The sequence below is a fragment of the Dunckerocampus dactyliophorus genome, chromosome 19, assembly GCF_027744805.1.
Source record: "Dunckerocampus dactyliophorus isolate RoL2022-P2 chromosome 19, RoL_Ddac_1.1, whole genome shotgun sequence".
Lineage (NCBI taxonomy): Eukaryota > Metazoa > Chordata > Actinopteri > Syngnathiformes > Syngnathidae > Dunckerocampus > Dunckerocampus dactyliophorus.
Window position 1 is genome coordinate 5,190,288 of NC_072837.1, and position 18,282 is coordinate 5,208,569.

Below are 18,282 nucleotides of genomic sequence, written 5' to 3' on the forward strand. Positions count from 1 at the left end.
TTTATTATGTACATTATTGTGTAAATCTAAGACAGGAACTTTAACTTTAACTTGAGGTTGTGCACCAAACAAATATGCACATTAGCACTCATCAAACCTTACCTTTACCTTTATGCATTCCCATATAGTATCACCATTTGGGACCAAATATGAGGTGAAAGAAAAACGAATGAAAGAATAACTAATAAAACTAACCGATGAAGCAAACAAACATGTATCAATGATCTTGTAGGCAACAGTAGGCATGAAAAAAACAGACCCATTTACTTCTTTATGCATGCGGGGTATAGTTTTAATCACAACGTAATGGCAGCTAGGCATAACATTGTGCAGTTCGAGGTGCTCAATTAAGCCTTTAAACCCGACATTACTCACCAGTGACAGGGGCTGGCTCTTTGCTGTTATAGCTAATGACTTCTTGTCGTCCCGTGGGAGTTTCCCATGTGATGTTGTTTCAAATGCGCGATGAGGTTGGTTGCACTAAACTTCCCCGGTTCTGTGGCACCACGGCGAACTTGTGCATGACAAATTTTGCACTCAGTTGCGACGTTTTTTTCAGACATAGCAAAAAATACAGCCACACTAACACGTTAGCACACACTGTTATCATCACGTGGGCTCTATCAGGCCACTGCTGGATTGACATGCTGGGGTGGAGTCTGGAATCAACTGCTTATATGGGTGTGCCAATATCGGAGATTTTCGATGCAGGCTGATATAATCTGATTTATTCTGATCATTTTTTGTTGATATCGGCCCGATACCAATATCGGATCAGAGAGTAATTCTAGTTTTACATGCAGAAAACAATGGGAAATAATAACAAATGGCCAATGGATTTAACTTACGGATGACACCCTTCCCGGACATCTCGGTGAGAGCAAATTCAATAGTGTTTATCACCTTCAAAGTATTGGCACTCACACTTTCTTTGGCCCCATGGCAGGTTATTTAGCCGTCACACTCAATTAAAAAAAATGCACAGGCAGTAATGAGACGGCAATGGTGCCTTGTTTGGAAAACGGACTCGTTTTTTATGTAAAATATTGTACAAAAACCAAGACTGTGTACGAAAATCGAGGCAAAAATTTGGTGAAAATTTTAGAGAAAAAACAAAATCATAGGAGAACTGGGGTGCACAAAAATCGAGGTTTGACTGAAGTACAACCTTGAAAACAGTGTATTTACATTCAATTTTTTTGAAACAATATTCATCAGTCCCAAGGATGATGATTATGTGCACGAAATGTGTGAAAAGAGGAAGGTTAGCCGTATCTGTTGCCTCTTAAATTCAAGATTTAGGAAATTAAGGGAATAAAAACATCGAGAGTCAAAGCACAAAAAGAGATCCATTGTTGAGAAAGTTGATGAGGTTATGCAGTATCAAGCAGCAAGGGAGTGATGGGTGGATCCATAACACAAACACGGACTGAGATGCTGTAATGACACTTGAGTCCCTCCTCAATCAAGAAAGCAGTAACGAGAAGCCTGTAGAGAGCCAGTTAAACAGCACTGGGTCCATTTCTGGGAATTTGAAAAACGGCACACACCTATTGAAGGATGACGTAATCATTTGGTGACAGCCTCCTCAGACAGAACGCCGCTGGATAAATTTATCTATCGTTTAAGCGATCCATACTATTCCACTGTGCTGAGGGGATTCTGAAAAGCAAAAGCTCTTCTCTTCCACCTCTCAGTCCCTCCCCCCATACAATAACGACAGCTTGCCTTTGTGCTTGCATTCGGAGACGGTGATAAAACCTGCGAGCCAAAGACGTGCTCAAGGATTGATCGTGTGGGCTAAAATAAATAAACTGCTGTTACTTCCCTGCGTGTGTCTGTCCATCTCTCTTTTTCTCTCAGACGAAGAGCCTGCACACTATGATGAATCAAGGTCTGATGAGGGCCTCTTTGTAAATGAATTCCTTTTTTTGGGACATATCACAACACTCTCACTAACAATAATGTTCTGTGTTCTCCCACACACAGTACACAAGACCGAGGAGCACGCAGACTTTCGATGCAGGAGAGCGCGACTGTGATCTGCTGCTGATGAATAATGGCAGGCCCAGTGCTGGGACAGTCAGTAAGGTCACCTGGCTCTCAGAGGAGAAGGCTGCGTGACCACTAAGCCCTGCTGTGATGGGTCTGTTTGAGTGCAATCGCACAGTCCTCACACACTGTGCCAAGCACACGATACAGCAACCAATGTTCCAACAGGAGAAAAAAACAGTACAACCACGCTGGTCTTTGTAAAACGAGGTAAAAGTGATGTTAAATGTTCAGTTGGCCATTCATTTGTCATTTGTAATTATGTCTGCATTATTTTGTGCATGTACAACTATAATCATGGTCTATAAAATGTGTTTTGTGTTGACATTTTTGGGTGTCTGGACCGGATTAATTGGATTTACATTATTTTCTATGCAAAAATTTGCTTTGGTTAGAGTCCGTTTTGGTTTGAATTGGACATTCTGGAACGGATTAATGACGTCAACCAAGGCAGCACTGTATATTAGTATTAACACTTGTTCAGTTCAACCTTGGTGGAGGTCCGCATTACCACTTTGCTTTCAAATGCAGTTTCTTCTTGGACTTACCATTTTCCTGATTAATAATTATTGTTGCACTTGGGAAGGCTTCCAAAATATTGTGTTTGAATGTTTATTTATGCACGTAACAAAAGAAGCATTTCTATGGGTGGAAAAAAAGTGTTTTTGAAATTAAAAAGCCATCAACTTTTTGGTATAATTTGTGCCATTTGACGGGGAGTGTTGTGATTGCAATTACTATAACAATGCACTCCATGTTCTCTGTGATGTGGCTACACTTCACTACTTGGCTGAAGCAGCAGACAGAGAGGGTGCAGGGTTATGCTTAATTTTACTGCTGCTTATCCAATTTTAGCGTGGAACTCCGCATCCAATTCCAATTGGCTTGTAAAAGGATTGGGGGCATGCTATTGTCAGGGAGCCGTACTACGATGTGAATTAATATTTTCACACACCAATTTTTTCCCCCCCAACAACTGAAAGCCATTTTCACGTTATTCCGTTTCAATGAAATTATTCCTGCCACTTCCAGTTTACAACCTGTTTACTAATACATGTAAGAAACATCGAAAGCCTCTGATTACCTGCAAGGAAATGATTGCTTTTTACAGCACAGAGCTGTCTTTTTAAGGAGGGCGGGGGGACAAAGATAAGCACCGGTGCATCTGAATAATTCATGCTGCAGATGATGATGACCACAAAATGAGGGAAAATGGGAAGGGCCGTGCTCTTTGCACTTAGAAGCTCTTAACGCAAATATTCTGGGGTGGGGGCTATCGTGACGAAGGAACTCTGCATACTGTTTCTGGAAGAGGAATTGCTCCCGAAGGCAATGGGGAGAGGGAACAAGAAATAGATACAAAAGGAAAGATGAATGCTAGTTCATTTGTGTTAATGTAAGACAATGCAAGAGCTTCAAAACACACGTCGTGTATAAAGTACTGTTTTAAGTACATACCCTTCTCCTCCGACTTTTGTGATCTTGAGGCGAAAGTCCACCGAATTGAGATTGGGAGGCTTCCATTTAAGGATGTCATCACACCTTCCGGGCTTGTATCTCTGCAGACGTAAAAGAATGTGGACATTTGCTTGCATGAGTCCATACTCATGTGGCTTGAATGAAGTGGGATTACTGTACATTGGCGGCACACGCTATAATGTCGTCATGTTTCCGCAGACTTTAAAGGCTGAGCAATTTGTGAGCGGGATTTTTAAGTGGCAGTCACGGTTAAAATATAGACTTAATGTTCTGTCTGTTAATCTCCACTTAAAACCGCCAACTGTAAACAAGATTTAGAAAAGCTGTTTATTTAAGGATTCATTAAAGTGTAGAAGTGGTAGAAATTGCACAGTTGAATCACAACACACAACAAAATATTGAGTGTCTAACTATTATTTAAAATGTTTTCCAATCTAAAGTGAGGAACAACCCACACAGTAAAGCCGGCTTTCCTCCGTCGCCTTGATTATTGATGTGTGCTTGACATTTAGGTGGCTATGACGCGCGGTGGTGTATGAGAAATGTAAAGGCATGGCGGGTGGGGGCGGGAACAGATGACCAGATTCTGTCAGTCAGGTTGCCCGGTAACAGAAGTCTTCTCTGAGGGAAGATGTCTGGAAAACAGACAGCGTTCCTCAGGAGATCATGAGCTGTCATACTAGTCACATGACCAAATGAGGTTCCACCTATGTGTGTCATTACAGCAGAAATCGACAAAGGCAGACAAAAACATGATGTTGCTAGTCAAATGTGAACGTTACGTTAAAATGTTGGATCGCTGGAAGTGTATGGACATTAGGTCATATTGGGCTATGGTGCTTTGTCTTTATTGTACATAGTACAATGGAACCTGAAAGGGTTGAACACAATATGTTCCACAAAGCTTTGTCCAGCCCCATTTTGTTTGGATTTCCAAGCAATTTTTCACATGGGACATAATAGACATCAGTTCCAGAATCAACCTTATTATCTGTACCAACAATTTTTCTCGTCAAACAAGTGCGAAAATAAATTAACCACATAGCGCATTTGTGATTCAGCATTCACTACCCCGCAAATTTGGGGATTTTTGGTCAAAAAGGACTTGGTTTTCCTCAGAAAATAGGCATTTTTCCCATAGAAAACACATTTAATTCCCATAAGTAATAATTAATAAATACATGAAAATACAAGTAAAGTGTACAGCGCACATTTACCACTGTTAGAAAGACCAGAATTTTTTATGTTTGTCTTTCTGCTTCACTCATGTTTTTTTTCATAAAGCTTTGAGATTTTGCTCTGTTCGGAGGTTCTTAAATACACCAGTTTTGTGGTAGGGGTGTCACAAGACTTCGCGAGACTAAAACGTGACAAGATTTCTCGTTCAGAAAAAAAAACCTGGGCACTCGGCCTGGGACGAAATTAATCGCCCAAAGTCAGCTGGGATAGGCTCCAGCAAACCCCCTTGCTATTGACTGGTACTTTAAATTGAACACTCAACTTTGATTTGACTGAAGGTCATGCGTACATGGTTAAAGAGAGTGTTTGGTCTGCACGAGTTTTGATGGAATATTTTAAAGCTCACTAAATTCCAGAGCTAATAACTGCTACAATACGTTGCCTAACGTCAAGATGAAAAACTTAATTTATAATGACAGTCACGTTATATGATGGATGGCAGAGCTGCTTCGTAGCAAGATTTCATGGGTGGGTTTTCAAATAATGTCTTGTCTTGTTTAGAGCAGGGGTTTGGCACCGTGTAGCACAGTGAGCCTCCCCTCAGAGCTGCAGCGCTGGGGCTTTAAACCCCCATTTTCTGCACCAAATGTTGTGGCGTTTTCTATTGTTTACTCTCCCAAATGGTTTACTCTCTAAAATATAAAATTGTTCCTTTAAACATAGATGAAGCTTAGCAGGTTTCTTTATTTTTCTCAAGCTGCTGCAATGTACACATGTTCTGAATCAATTATACTGTGACTAAATTGCATCATTTTGGAAAAATGTCTAAATGCAATGTTAGTCATATTTAACCTTAGATACCTTAAAACCTCCATCCAATAGTTTTTCTTAAATACAACAATTTAATATTTAACATATTATTATTTCTATTATTTATTGGCCACTGTTCAACCCTAAAATAGGATAACAGATCATTTTGAAAGAGGTTGATGCTTGTGTATTATCGAACAACACTGAAACAAGTTGATTTCCACTCCCACGTTCCGGAGGAAAATAAAAGATGTACTCAGGCAAGGTTCTTCAAAAGATACATGCTCTCTTATCCTGCTCTCTAACTAACTGTGTTGAAAAGCCTTTGTAGAGATTGCTGCTGGTTTCAAAGGGACATTAACGCTGCCTCTTCACCGAAACCTCTACCGTAGACAAAAAGGGCACGCCGCTCTCGCAACACCTTCAAATTTACACCAAAAAGTCAGGTTGTTGACTTATGAAATTATAATGTCTCAACTGCCATCTGTACAGGGTGTTAATGATGCCCTACAGTTATAAATTAAGTTCAGGGATGCAAAATGGCTGAGCATATGGTTATTACTTGAAATGATATGAATCATTTGAGTAGAAAATTCCCACCGACAGCTGGGAAGCTACAAAATGAGGCAGTTTCGCTTGTCAGGAGGTCCACCAATAATAAACTGTATTTTAGTATTTATAGATGTCAAGATGTCACGTCCTGTGAGGACGGACGGATTGAAAAGATTAAAAAATGTCACACTATTTTGGCACTTTTCCCAGACCACAACGAGTTACAACTGTTGTTGTTTTGTTAACAAGAGAAGCTAACCGTAGCTAACGTCCAAAGCTATTGACCACTGAATTTTGACCACGTGCTTGTTTAACCAATCAGATGGCGCCGTGGGTGGGGCAACGCTGGAGACAGAAGTTGCAGCCGGCAGGAGAGAGAGAGGGAGGGGCGAGTCTGAGCCGAAATAACCCAATTTTAAATTGATTTCTTCATATCGGCCCGTTGGATTTAAATAAAAGGCCGATACCGATTTACGTCAAAATTCCAAATATCAGCCCCGGACGATAATCGGTCGACAACTAAACCAAATGAAAAATTGTCAGTGTCAACATGTAAAAGATACGTTGTGAATGAATTGTCAGTAACAGACAAATAATTTTCAGACATGTTGAATTATGTTGAAAAATGTAACCACTTGACGTTACCTAATGTAACGTTTAGCACATCGGAAACATTAAACCATGCCATACCACAGTATACAGTATGTGTGGAAAGAAAACCACTTCCTTGAGAATCACAGGGCTCTTATTGGTTACTCAACATGCTAGACTTTCTGCCAAAGTGCAATCTGCAAAGAATAAATCCGAGCTTGGAGAACAAACAGCACCAACAACAACAACAACAACAACAACAACAGAATGAAACCCAATCAGACTCTCGATTAAACAAATGACCGTGAAATGCATTCCCAAATGTACAAGTGCACCCTGTAGCACTTTCATTTGCATTTTCGGTGTTGTCAATAAGGGACTATACAAAGCAAAAGCTTTGTTATTGAAGTGAAAAAGCGACCTTCATGTCGCACCCTGCATTCAGGCGTACTTCTATCAAATTCATTTCCATGTAATAATGGCAGATTGCAATGAAATTGCCTGCCTGTTCCCAGATACAAATGCAGAGACTGCAACCGCCTTGACTTATGATCGTGGCGGTGATGCAAAATGAAGGCTTTGTAAATGAGCGTGTAAATCTTCATCTCTACGGATAATTTTAAATAAGATGATTTGATGATTTAGTTGACAATCTAACTGTATTTCAATGTATACTTAAGAGTCTCCGTGGAATTTACACTGCACATTACACATTGTTTTTCTAACCATCGTCATGTTGGACTGCACTGAACGAAATCAAAGCATCTTACAACAACATTGAATTAAAAGCACAAAATGACTACAGGCTCACCATTGGTACAAACCTGGACTTTGTATTTGAGAGAGATTATCACATTGCAGTGTCCTAGCATGAATTAACTTGGGGTTATGCACCGCTCTAACTCAACAGATGTAACATCATCAAAGCTTATCTTTAATGCATTCACACACAGCATCGGCATTTAGAAACAATGACGTGAAAGAAGAACAGGGAACAATATCAGTCGGTTTGTGGTAGCATCTAAGAAAGCTACGTGGAATTTCAATCAGAACACACAACTATAGTGCATTCAGGGACGCCAAACAAAGAGAATAAACAAAGTGAATAAACACAGGAGTAAATTCTCATCAAAAAACAATTAAAAAAAACATAAATTTACAAAAATGGCCCTGTAGTTCAGGACCCCTGATCTAATCCTTTCTGGGATAGGCTCCAGCATACCCCCGTGACCCGAGTGAAGACAAGCAACATAAAAACAGATTGATGGATGTAAAGAAAATCTGTTCTTTGAAGCCACTATTGGTAACATGTAACATATGCTAGCCTGTGGTGGTATTCTTATATCTTTTGGGTGGAAAAAGTGTCATATGGAGCCAAGAAGGGATAGCACCTTTAATAGCAGCTGCATCTGTAGATAACTTTCAAATGCAGCTTCCACTGTTTATTCCACCTCTGTGTCCTTCTACGTGTTTATGTTATATTTATTCTGATTTAATCTGCCAAACATTTTGTGACTCTTTTTTTACCTATGACTTTGGTAATGTTCTTTAAAAACTTTACAGCCAGACTACAACTTCCACTTGCCCTTGTACCGTAATAATAATAATTTTTTTTAAAATCAACCAATAAAAAGCAGCATAAATAATCACATGGTTTAGTAGTCCAGTAGGAGAAGCACGGTCAGCACCGAGAATGCCGGTGGTCTTATCTGGAATTCTATTCTTGCACGTTGTAGTGGGTTTATCAAAGAGCAATAAGAAGGGCCTATATGTATTATAAGATTTATTTTCAGAGCCACGTAGCGTGTATGTAATTTTCTCAAGTCTTTGGCTCGCAGCACATCCCTGACCCAGTGGGAGATTGTGGGTGCGGCAGCCTCTTGTTGCAGACTTCTGACTTTAAAACTGTAGCAGCCTTCAGAAATGTTGACTGTAGGGAGAAGCAGCACATTGCTGGGCTGATAATGCAGTTTTCACAATCCTCTTTTAAGATCCTCTTTTTGCTGACCGTGAACAAAACTGAAAATGGGCCATAAAAGCGCAATGCAAAATGCATAACTTGAATAGGCATTTTTAAAATAGTTGGGGGAAAACCTCAATCTAAGAAGACATCTGCAGACAGGTAATAAATTAAGAATTGTAAAATAAACATAAAGGGTCTGACTAATGAGTTCCTCTATGCAATTCTTAATGCAGTTACTGGCAGTGACAGGTTTGGTATTTGACTGGAGACGCAGACATGAAATCCAAGGACATCTCCATGCAAGTGAAGGAGGCCAGGTCAGTTAGGTGAGCTCAGCACAAAAAGCATACTTTTCACTTTCTGAAGACTATAAAGTGAAGGCATCAACACCCACAAACTAGCAGCAGGTGAAGGTGACTGCAGTGAGGAGTTGGATCTGAAGCATCTCCAAGGAGGGAATGTGGGCGTACTTACAATAGGCCAGCGAACTTGGGTGTGATTACCCAACCCTCTCCTGGCCTACAGTGGCCTGCGCACACACACACAGCAATTTTGCTTCAGCCCATTTGCTTGTGCTATCACATTGTACACCGCTGTCCTGCTGCAATTTTCCTACTGTGAATTATTTAGTCTTAATTGGAATCGTTCTGTTTATTTATAACTTTTGATTAAATTCTTTTTTCCCCAAACAGTGCTGAACAGCGTGTGTAACACGGCTAGTTAAACAGTAGCCTCCCAGAAAAGTCATTCATCACCGTCCTCCTCCTGGGAACTAAAACCACTAAAGTCATCACAATTGAACATCCTCATAATTCCTTCGTCACTTTGTCAGTCTCTGTTTTGTTGTCGCTCTCGGAGTCACTTTTGTCTTGAGGCAAATTAACGATTTAGCTTGGGCTATCCTCTTCATCACGTAGTAGTCGAGCCTTTCGAAACCCGTTGGTGATATTCGACAGTTGGTGGTCCGAGCAGTCCAAACAGAAGCTGTCGTAATTCTACACTTGATCAAACTTAAGTTGTGTTGGCTCAAAACACGATCGCTGGCATCAATATGTCACTACTTCCTGAAACTGTACTCTAAGCAATATGGGAAAATGTAGTTTTTAGCCATAAATAAGCCGCATCACTTTGCAAGCCGCAGGGTTCAAAGTGCGATAAAAAAAAAAACACTCATTCATTCCAATCACAAACTGTATGTTTTCAATGATGTTGCACCTGGCTGCTCCGTGTAAACATGCACTGAAGGACGAAGCAGAAGGTTACACCTACATGAGCGACTCTCAGAGGACGAAATAAATTTATAGGCTGTGGAGCAGCATTGTGTTGGTGTGAAAGCATTCTGTGTAAACAAGAAACATGATGGTGTGGACTCAATTTTATGGCCACACTGGTGCTACCTGTGAGTAAAAAAAAAAAAAAAAAAAAAAAAAAACCTCCTACTGTAAATCTGTTATTATCGGCGGGACCAAACCAGAATCCTTCTTTGGAGTCAAGATCGGGAGATAAATTACACTGGGGGGGAGGGAGGCTGTGAGAGAACAGCCAACAGAAAAGGTGACAAGCTATTGAACGGCTGTAGATCAGACATGTTACCCCCCTTTTAAGTCCTGAAATAGCTTGGCTCTATTTGATCCTTTACAATCCGTATTTGTGCAAAAAGAGTCATGGTTTTCTACTTCACCTCTTGAAAGAACAAAAGAAGAACAACAAAAAAGACAGTTAAAATGTAATCGTTAAGGATGAATATGAATTCAGCAATCCCATTTTCTGAGACGTGTCATAACATCCTTTACAGAAATGTAGACTGAATATGCAAACCATCTATGGTTTACTCACACACAGTATGCGTTTCATTATAGGGTGCGGTATGTAAACATATGTATGTATGCCTCATAGTGATAGATGTAGGGAATATTACGCTGCTGTAACCCATTACACCAAACAACACACAGTGGAAGCTGAAACATACAAATTTTTCCCCATAAGAAACAAAATTAAAAAAAATGTTCGCATAAAACACTTTTTTATAGCTTTACATGCAGAAAACAATTCCAAATGCAAATGCATTTTTCATGTGTATGTAATGAAGACGCTCGCATCTTCTTCCGCTGTGGATAAATGAAAACAAGATGGCCGTGGCGTTCCGTCACAGATGAAGATGCGAGCGTCTTCATCACATACACACATTTTTTGGAGGAGGCATTTTTATGATGCAAATGTATTACTCTTTTGAACGCGTATTGTTTTGAGAAGCTAAACTCTTTACTTAAATGACCCCAGCAACTAAGCAGAACTATGTTCCTCGTCACGGAAATCTGACCAGAACTGGACTAGTGGGACCAAGTGGGGATGTCATACAACTTCATGTCAAAAATCCGAACTATCCCTTCAATATCACTTTTACTTTGATCGAAGACTTGATTGTTGACAACGGTGACTATGAGGCAATGAGATCCACACGGACGAATACCACCTTTGTGTTTTGCTACGAGATATTTCTTGAATTCAATAGTGTTTCTCACCTTCTTTATCAAAATGCTGGCGCTTGCAACTTTCTTTGGCTCCATCGTGGGTTATTTTGCAGTTTTGATCAATGAGAAAAGCAACGACTTGTGGCGTAGCTTTGTTAGTTAGCAATATTATTGGAATACTTTGGCATACCGAACCATTATTATTCCACATGATAATCATTTCGATGACATCTCTTTGTTTGAGGGCACAGACTCAGACTGTTTAAGTGCGCTGAGGATTACAGATAAAATGCAGGCCTGGTCAATAAATCTGCTCCCAGTAGAAAGTCTCACTCTGTTGCAGATCCGATACACTGGACAAATTATTTCAATGAATAGAAAATGAGGGGAAAATTAAGGAGGTAATTGGTTTGCTGAAATGACCTGCTGACATGCAAAATAAAAGGGTTAAGAAAGTGTCATGCAAAAAAAAAAAAAAAAGTCTGACCTCCTAAACTAACTCACAATGGCAGAGCTCCAAAAATGATTTCTGCAATCACTTTTGACCCTTAAACAAAGAAAACATATTCCTACAAAGCTCTGAGCTGGTGGTGATAAGACACCAGTGCTGCAGTAAAAAAAGAAAACCTTTTTGCTATTAATCTTGGACATTCACAGCAGCAAGACCCTGCTGAGATTAACCCAATGGTCTAATCCCATTCACACAAAAAAGATTAACATTACATCTGGTGTGGAGTGCAACAAAGCTCAATGACATCGGAAAATGATTAGAGCACACGGCAAGCCTAGCGTCCCTTTTACACATACACTGGTTAAGACTGTACAATGCTGTAGTAGAAGCTTTTGTTAATGGCTTAATGCCGCACACACAGTCACTGCTACACCCATGCATAACCCTCAATGTGTGAATGATGACACAAGCATTCATCATAATGCCAGTTATTGTCTTTATATATGTATTGTATTTATTATATCTCACTGATAAACAATACTATAAAAATGAAACTTGTCATCAGTGTACAGCTTGTATAGATTTATTATCCATTAAAAATGCACAGCCATTGATGTGTTAATGATACAAGCAAAAGGTAAAAATAAATAAATAATTCAGTACACCAAACTATATCAGGATTTTGTATCCTTATGCAAAATGGCATGGAACATGACAGTTGTTAAATGCATTGATTTCATCATCCTTGCAAAAAGATTCCATGTCAAATACAACCCCCGCCACCCTCCCACAGCCAAGGTGCTGCAATAAGCTTGAGGCTATGTCCACACAAAAATATTAAAACAAAAAAAACACACAAAAAAAACAAAAAACGCACAATTCCCCAAGTCCGGTGTTAAAATCATCTCCATCCACACGAGTGGAATTTTTAAAAAAACACGTCTGTTTATTTGGCCTATCAGAAGTCTGAAAAAGGTACCATAGCTGACTTGATCGTACATTATAACGCCTCTGTTCATTCTGTTCATCAATGTAGTGATATATTAGATGTACAATAACATGTACGTTATATTTAAAGTGAGTGCAGACTTACACCGAGCTCATGCAACATCATGAATTTTTTTTTTTTTTTGGTTTAAATTGCGCGCATGCACTTGCATCTACCCGTGCACGAAATGAAACCAACACCTGAAGTCAATAACTTCATGTTCTGTTGATAAATAAGGTTTAAAAACATGCCATCATGTTGCACATTCAAATTCTACACTCTGGCCAAAGAGTTCCAAAAGCTGACAAGAGACTGAAACGCATAGAAAAATTTGCATATGCATTTTTAAAGTATTCGTATTCGTGTGGTCCCGGCCTTAAGCGGTGTTTACACTTGCATGCATTTTGCCTCGGTGTTGTCCCGCAATTCGCCGTGGCAATGTGTGTCATTTAGACGGCACGCCTGAAAAAAGGTTGACGACTATGTAGTTTACACACAGTTTGTGCACTCGGCACGTGATTCGTGACCAAAAATGGTGCGCATTGGCACAAAATGTCACCTTCCCGCACAACCTACCGACACCTAAGTCAAGTACTGTTTATGTCTAGTGTACGACATCGTATGGGGGACGTGCATTGTTCGCAGTCATGGCATTATTTGGTCTTTGTCCCGTGTGACACCACGCAACGGCAGGTATCACCCCTAGCTTCATTAATTGCTCTATATCCAACGGACCTACAAAATGTTAAGCTCCAGAGAAGAAGCTCTCATTGAAGAAATGTAAAGTGTATATTTTCTCACAGCTGCAGAGAGAGAATACAGAAAGAGCAGGAAGAAGGCATAAACCAGAAAAAAAGAAGGCACAGACAGTGTGGGCGAGGGAATTGCAGACCAGAAGACATCGCTTTGGGCATTATGATCAGTTATGAACATAAATTCAGAAGGAAGATCAAGGTGCCACAGAAATTACTTGAGAATTGCCCTCCGACTTGCTCCAAGAGGTGGTGGAAAACTCACGCGAATAAGGCCCGCTTTGATATGCACTGCCCGCTTTGTTTGCAGATAGGTTGTGATGTGTTGGCAGGATGTTCAGGTCAAGTTCATAAATAGTTCACATAAATGCATGCGTGCCCCAAATTTTGAACATTTTCAAAAAACAGGTTAGACATCCTTCACACCTGTTTACGACCAATTTACTCAATGGCATGCAAAATTGAGTACCACTGCGGGGACAAAATGCGTGCAAGTGCAAACTTGGCCTGAGACTACAGTGCATCCAATAAATACAAATGAAACTGCTCCTACTATCAGGGACTGCTCATAATTGTTCTTAATACCTTTAAATGTGTTTTTTAAGGTGACTGATCAGGGTTAAATCTGCAATATTATACATTTATAAAGGGAGCCTTACTTTTTCAAATCTAAATCTAAGTTTGTGAGTCTGCATCATGTGGGACTGTGTTATTCAGTGGCTGGAATCAAACATTTGATACTGACATAACCAAAATACAAAACAACACAGGAAACGTGCAGGACACATATCCACAGAGCTTTCAACATCCTTTCTCTATTCATGAGATTTGATCCATCATATTCACTGAAGCAACACTGTAAAATATGACCTCAAATCAACGGCTGGCAACATAAAAGCTCCACGAGGGTTCTAAATCCAAAAGCAATTTCTGTTTTGGATTGTGTGTAGTTTGGAAATTCAATATGATCTATGAAAAAAGCAACCCTTGTTTCATCTGTAGGCCTTTCTAGAATACACAGTGGAGAAAATGAGCCTGCGCTTTTGCATACGTAAGGAGAATGTCTCTCACTGGAAATGGTGGGCCACTGGAAATGGTGGGAGCGATATAAATAGAACTGAACTGAACATCAGATTAATAACCAGTGGATTTACACATTAAAAATTAAAAATATATATCCCAAGTTGCATCTGGTGCTAGAGGAGCTAATTTTTTAAAAGAAGTATTCATAATTAAAGGGTGCATTGAAAAGGCAAAAGGGGAAAGCTGAGCTTTTATAATTAAAAACAAACACTGGGGTGACAATGAAATGCACCTGCACAAAGATGGCATATCATTGGCGATATTGGTCGAGAAATCAAGACACGTCTGCTCAGTCGGAATTAGCAGCTGCCGAATGTCAGTGTAGATGTGCATCACCAAAACATGGCTTTCCCCCAATGGCTTTGTATTCAATCTTAGTTAAAGGACAACAAAAGACTCAACACTAGAATTTTTAATAGGGGGCAAAACTGCATTTCACAAGCTTTAATTTGCAACAATCTATGGTGCAGCACCCAAACCCCAATTTAGCAATGTGTTAAAAATGTTAAATAAAATCTTTCTTTCCCGTGTTCTTTAGTATCTAGGTCCATCCAGTAAGAACATTAAGTGTTTTAAAACACAATGGCCTGATTTTATAATGTAGTGGAACCTGTTTGTAGTGGTTAGCGTGTTTTTCGGTTACCGTTGAAGATTTACGTACATCATATCTGGTTACATTTTCTAGAAAGCGTACAATATGGTGCGCATCTTGTGTTATTAACACAGTGCATGAGTCCAACTGTGTTCTTAATGTATTTTAATCTAAAAACTTCCTTAGCGTCTCACAAAGAAACTAGCTTGCAGACAAAATGGCAACTGGAACTTGAAGTCAGCTATGTCGCCCATCTATCAGTTGACTCTTAAAAAATGTTAACGCAAAACACGTTTTTAAAGTTTCACATGCATAAAACAATTCTAAATGCATAGAAATGCTGAATGAAAGAGCTAAATCAACATTTAAGCTTACTTTTACCTTCACTGAAGACGTGATTGTTCCCAAAGACACCATTGTCATGAGTTATTTCTTGAATTCAAGAGTGTTTCTCACCTTCTTTATTAAAAAGCTGGCACTTGCAACTTTATTTGGCACCATTTTGGGTTATGGAGGTGAGAAACACAATTCAATTCAAGAAATAAATCAAGGCAAAATGAAAGGCAGTGTCTGGGTGGTGTCTCGCTGCCAGATCGTGCCTTTGGGAACAGTCACGTCAAGAATCACGTCTTCAATTGAAGGCAAAAGTAACCTTAAATGTTCATTTATCCCTCTCATTCATCATTTATACATATTTATAGACATTTGAAATTATTTTCTGCAGGTAAAACTGTGACTGTAAAACTATAAAAATATGTTTTGTGTTAAAATGTTTGGCTTTCTGGAACGCATTAATTGAATTTATATTATTTCTTATGGAAAAAAATGATTTAGTGTCTGTTTTGGTTACATTGGGACCTTCTCAAACAAATGAATAAAGCTAACCAAAGTTCCACTATAATTTTTTCCATACAATGTACTTAAGCCAGCAGTTTGGAAAAGCGCAGCAACTTGGAAAAAAAATGTTTTTTCTCCAAATCCAAACATGCAAACTTCAGTTATGTTAAACTTCAGATAAATACCACAAAATACGCTCCAGATAATACGTTTTTCGGGTAGCGTGGGGAGGCCCCAGCCATATTCTATTCTGAGGAAACACACGTTTTCATATTCAGTGTCATATTTATTATTATACTTTTTGACAGAGGACTTCATTGAAGTTGGTTTGGTTGAGGTGAAAATTGAGGTATCCTTCAATGCATTTCTGAAAATGAAGCCGCTCCGTGAAAGTTGCACTGTAAACCACATTAACCGCTCAGATTTCCATCTAGACTGTGGCCAGACTCATAATGGCCACGTGGTGCATTAACCAAGCCAGCCGCTAGGTCTCCTGTTGATGGTTTTGTGTTGACTAAAAGAGATGTTCAGCATTTACGGGGGTGAAACAAAAGATAACCCGATGTCCAGCAAAAACAACACACGCCCATCATCTCCCAGTGACACAGAGCAGTGCTTTGACATGCAAATGTTTTGGATTGAGTCCAGATGAAAACATTTTGCTGCTTTGCAATGTTGGAACTGCAGCCTATCATTTACCATACAAACCCTGCTTGACAAAAGAACGACGAGCATTTTTCAAGAGCATTCCAAGAATACATGCATTATCAAGTCCAGTGATGTGATAATTATTCAGAAACAGGTGTTCAATATAAGCAGGTGTTGTTGCTGACAAAGTAGAAAATTAGATATCCCAGTGGAGGACATCCTGTTGCCGCTTCATTTCCTCTCATCCCATTGCTCACAGTCTACTAATGATTTTCATGTGCACATCTACACTGCCTGGCCCCGGACACTAATATTGGGTTGCACCTCCTTCAACAAGCTTCTGCAATGGCACATTTATTTCTGTCCAAAGGTTCCTTTTGTATGAATGACAGGAGATTCAGACAACTGCGCAAAGTTTCCCCAATGCGCTTCCAATTTTTACACTTGAGCCTCAACACTAACATTTTTACTTAATTAGTAATACATGTAGTCTAGCGACCTGGCAGTTTTGTTTACTGGAGTGTGAAAGAGTTTTGTGATTTCCAACCGTGACATGAGTTCTGACTGTGTGTGTTTGTGTGTGCGTGTGTGTGCGGGCGGAGGAGGACGGCTCTGTACAGGTGAGTTTGCTGGTGTTGTTTTGGCGTGGCAGCAGCCGACAAGTCATCTGTTTTGTTTTTCCAATAAAGAAATCGTTGATGAGCCACCTCTTCGTCATGCTTACAACATCTGGGTAGACATTAGGATACGAATCTTTATCCTTAACTACAAATGTGCGATATCAGGAGAAATTGCATGTGAATGCGTGCAAAGCTGATGCTGAACGGCAAGGCTGCACTTGTTGTCGAACTGACAGCTCTAGATCCCGAATATAAGACAGACGGTCTTTCTCAGACTTTTTTTCTAGGGTAAAATCCTGTTACATTCGAGTCACTTTGGTATAAAACAGTGACGTGTGGTCAGGGGAGGCAGGTGAGGCCTGAGAAAAATACATAAACAAATAACAACAACATAAATTAAATATTAACATTTGTCCATTTAACTGTATTATAAATGTATTTTCTGTATGATTCCAATCATTTTTAACATTTTGTCAAGTAAATTTAGCAGATTTACTGATCAAATACAGGAAAGACACCTACGGTGAGGGCACCGTGCTTAGTGCGCAAGCCCCGCCTACCGAGTTGGCTCATGGCCTCGGCCAGTTTCTGCTTGTCATCATGTCATCGAAAATATAATGTTGCAAAAACATTTATTCTACACCATGACTTTCTACAGACTGTGTAATGTTTTTAACGTAAGTGAGACGTCATTATTCTTGCTAATCGCACAATAAAATCCATAGAAATGTCTTCCGGGAGGCAGTAATGCAGCATCCTGTATGGGTGGGGCCATGCTTGAGCTGGAAGGTGCTTGTCACTGACGTCCTTCCACAGAGGAAAAGCCAGCGTTTTTTGTTTCTTTCGGATAGCAGAAAATCAAATGCATTCAATATATTTTTTATGCTCTGCTGAATGAATGAATTCATTTCACTTCCAAGACGGAGCTCATCAGGAGGTGATCAGACTTTTACAACAAAGTATCTGAAAACATTTTGAAAACTTCTTTTAAGCAAAGTGAATTATTCTCCTGTTTTTACTTATCCTCTTGATGAGCAACCTGTATTAGTATAAAAAAAAGTCTGTGCCTCACCAGCCATGAACCTCACCGCAAGTCACTGGTATAGAGTAGAGAGTGGTATAGAGTACTATACAGTAGCTCCAGCAGGTGATCTTAGTGCAGCCACTCACTGAAAATAATCTGCTGTACATGTGCCCACAGACTTGTGACAGAT

General features: G+C 39.7%; 1 protein-coding gene across 1 annotated transcript in view; it reads right to left on the reverse strand.

Annotated features, from left to right (window-relative positions):
• The window catches only part of rngtt (RNA guanylyltransferase and 5'-phosphatase), an 80,051-nt gene that overhangs the window by 15,059 nt on the left and 46,710 nt on the right, over positions 1-18,282 (reverse strand). Inside the window, exon 13 of the mRNA XM_054760959.1 lies at positions 3,511-3,611. Within this exon, the coding sequence (XP_054616934.1) occupies positions 3,511-3,611 (101 nt within the window). The remainder of the gene's footprint in view (positions 1-3,510; positions 3,612-18,282) is intronic.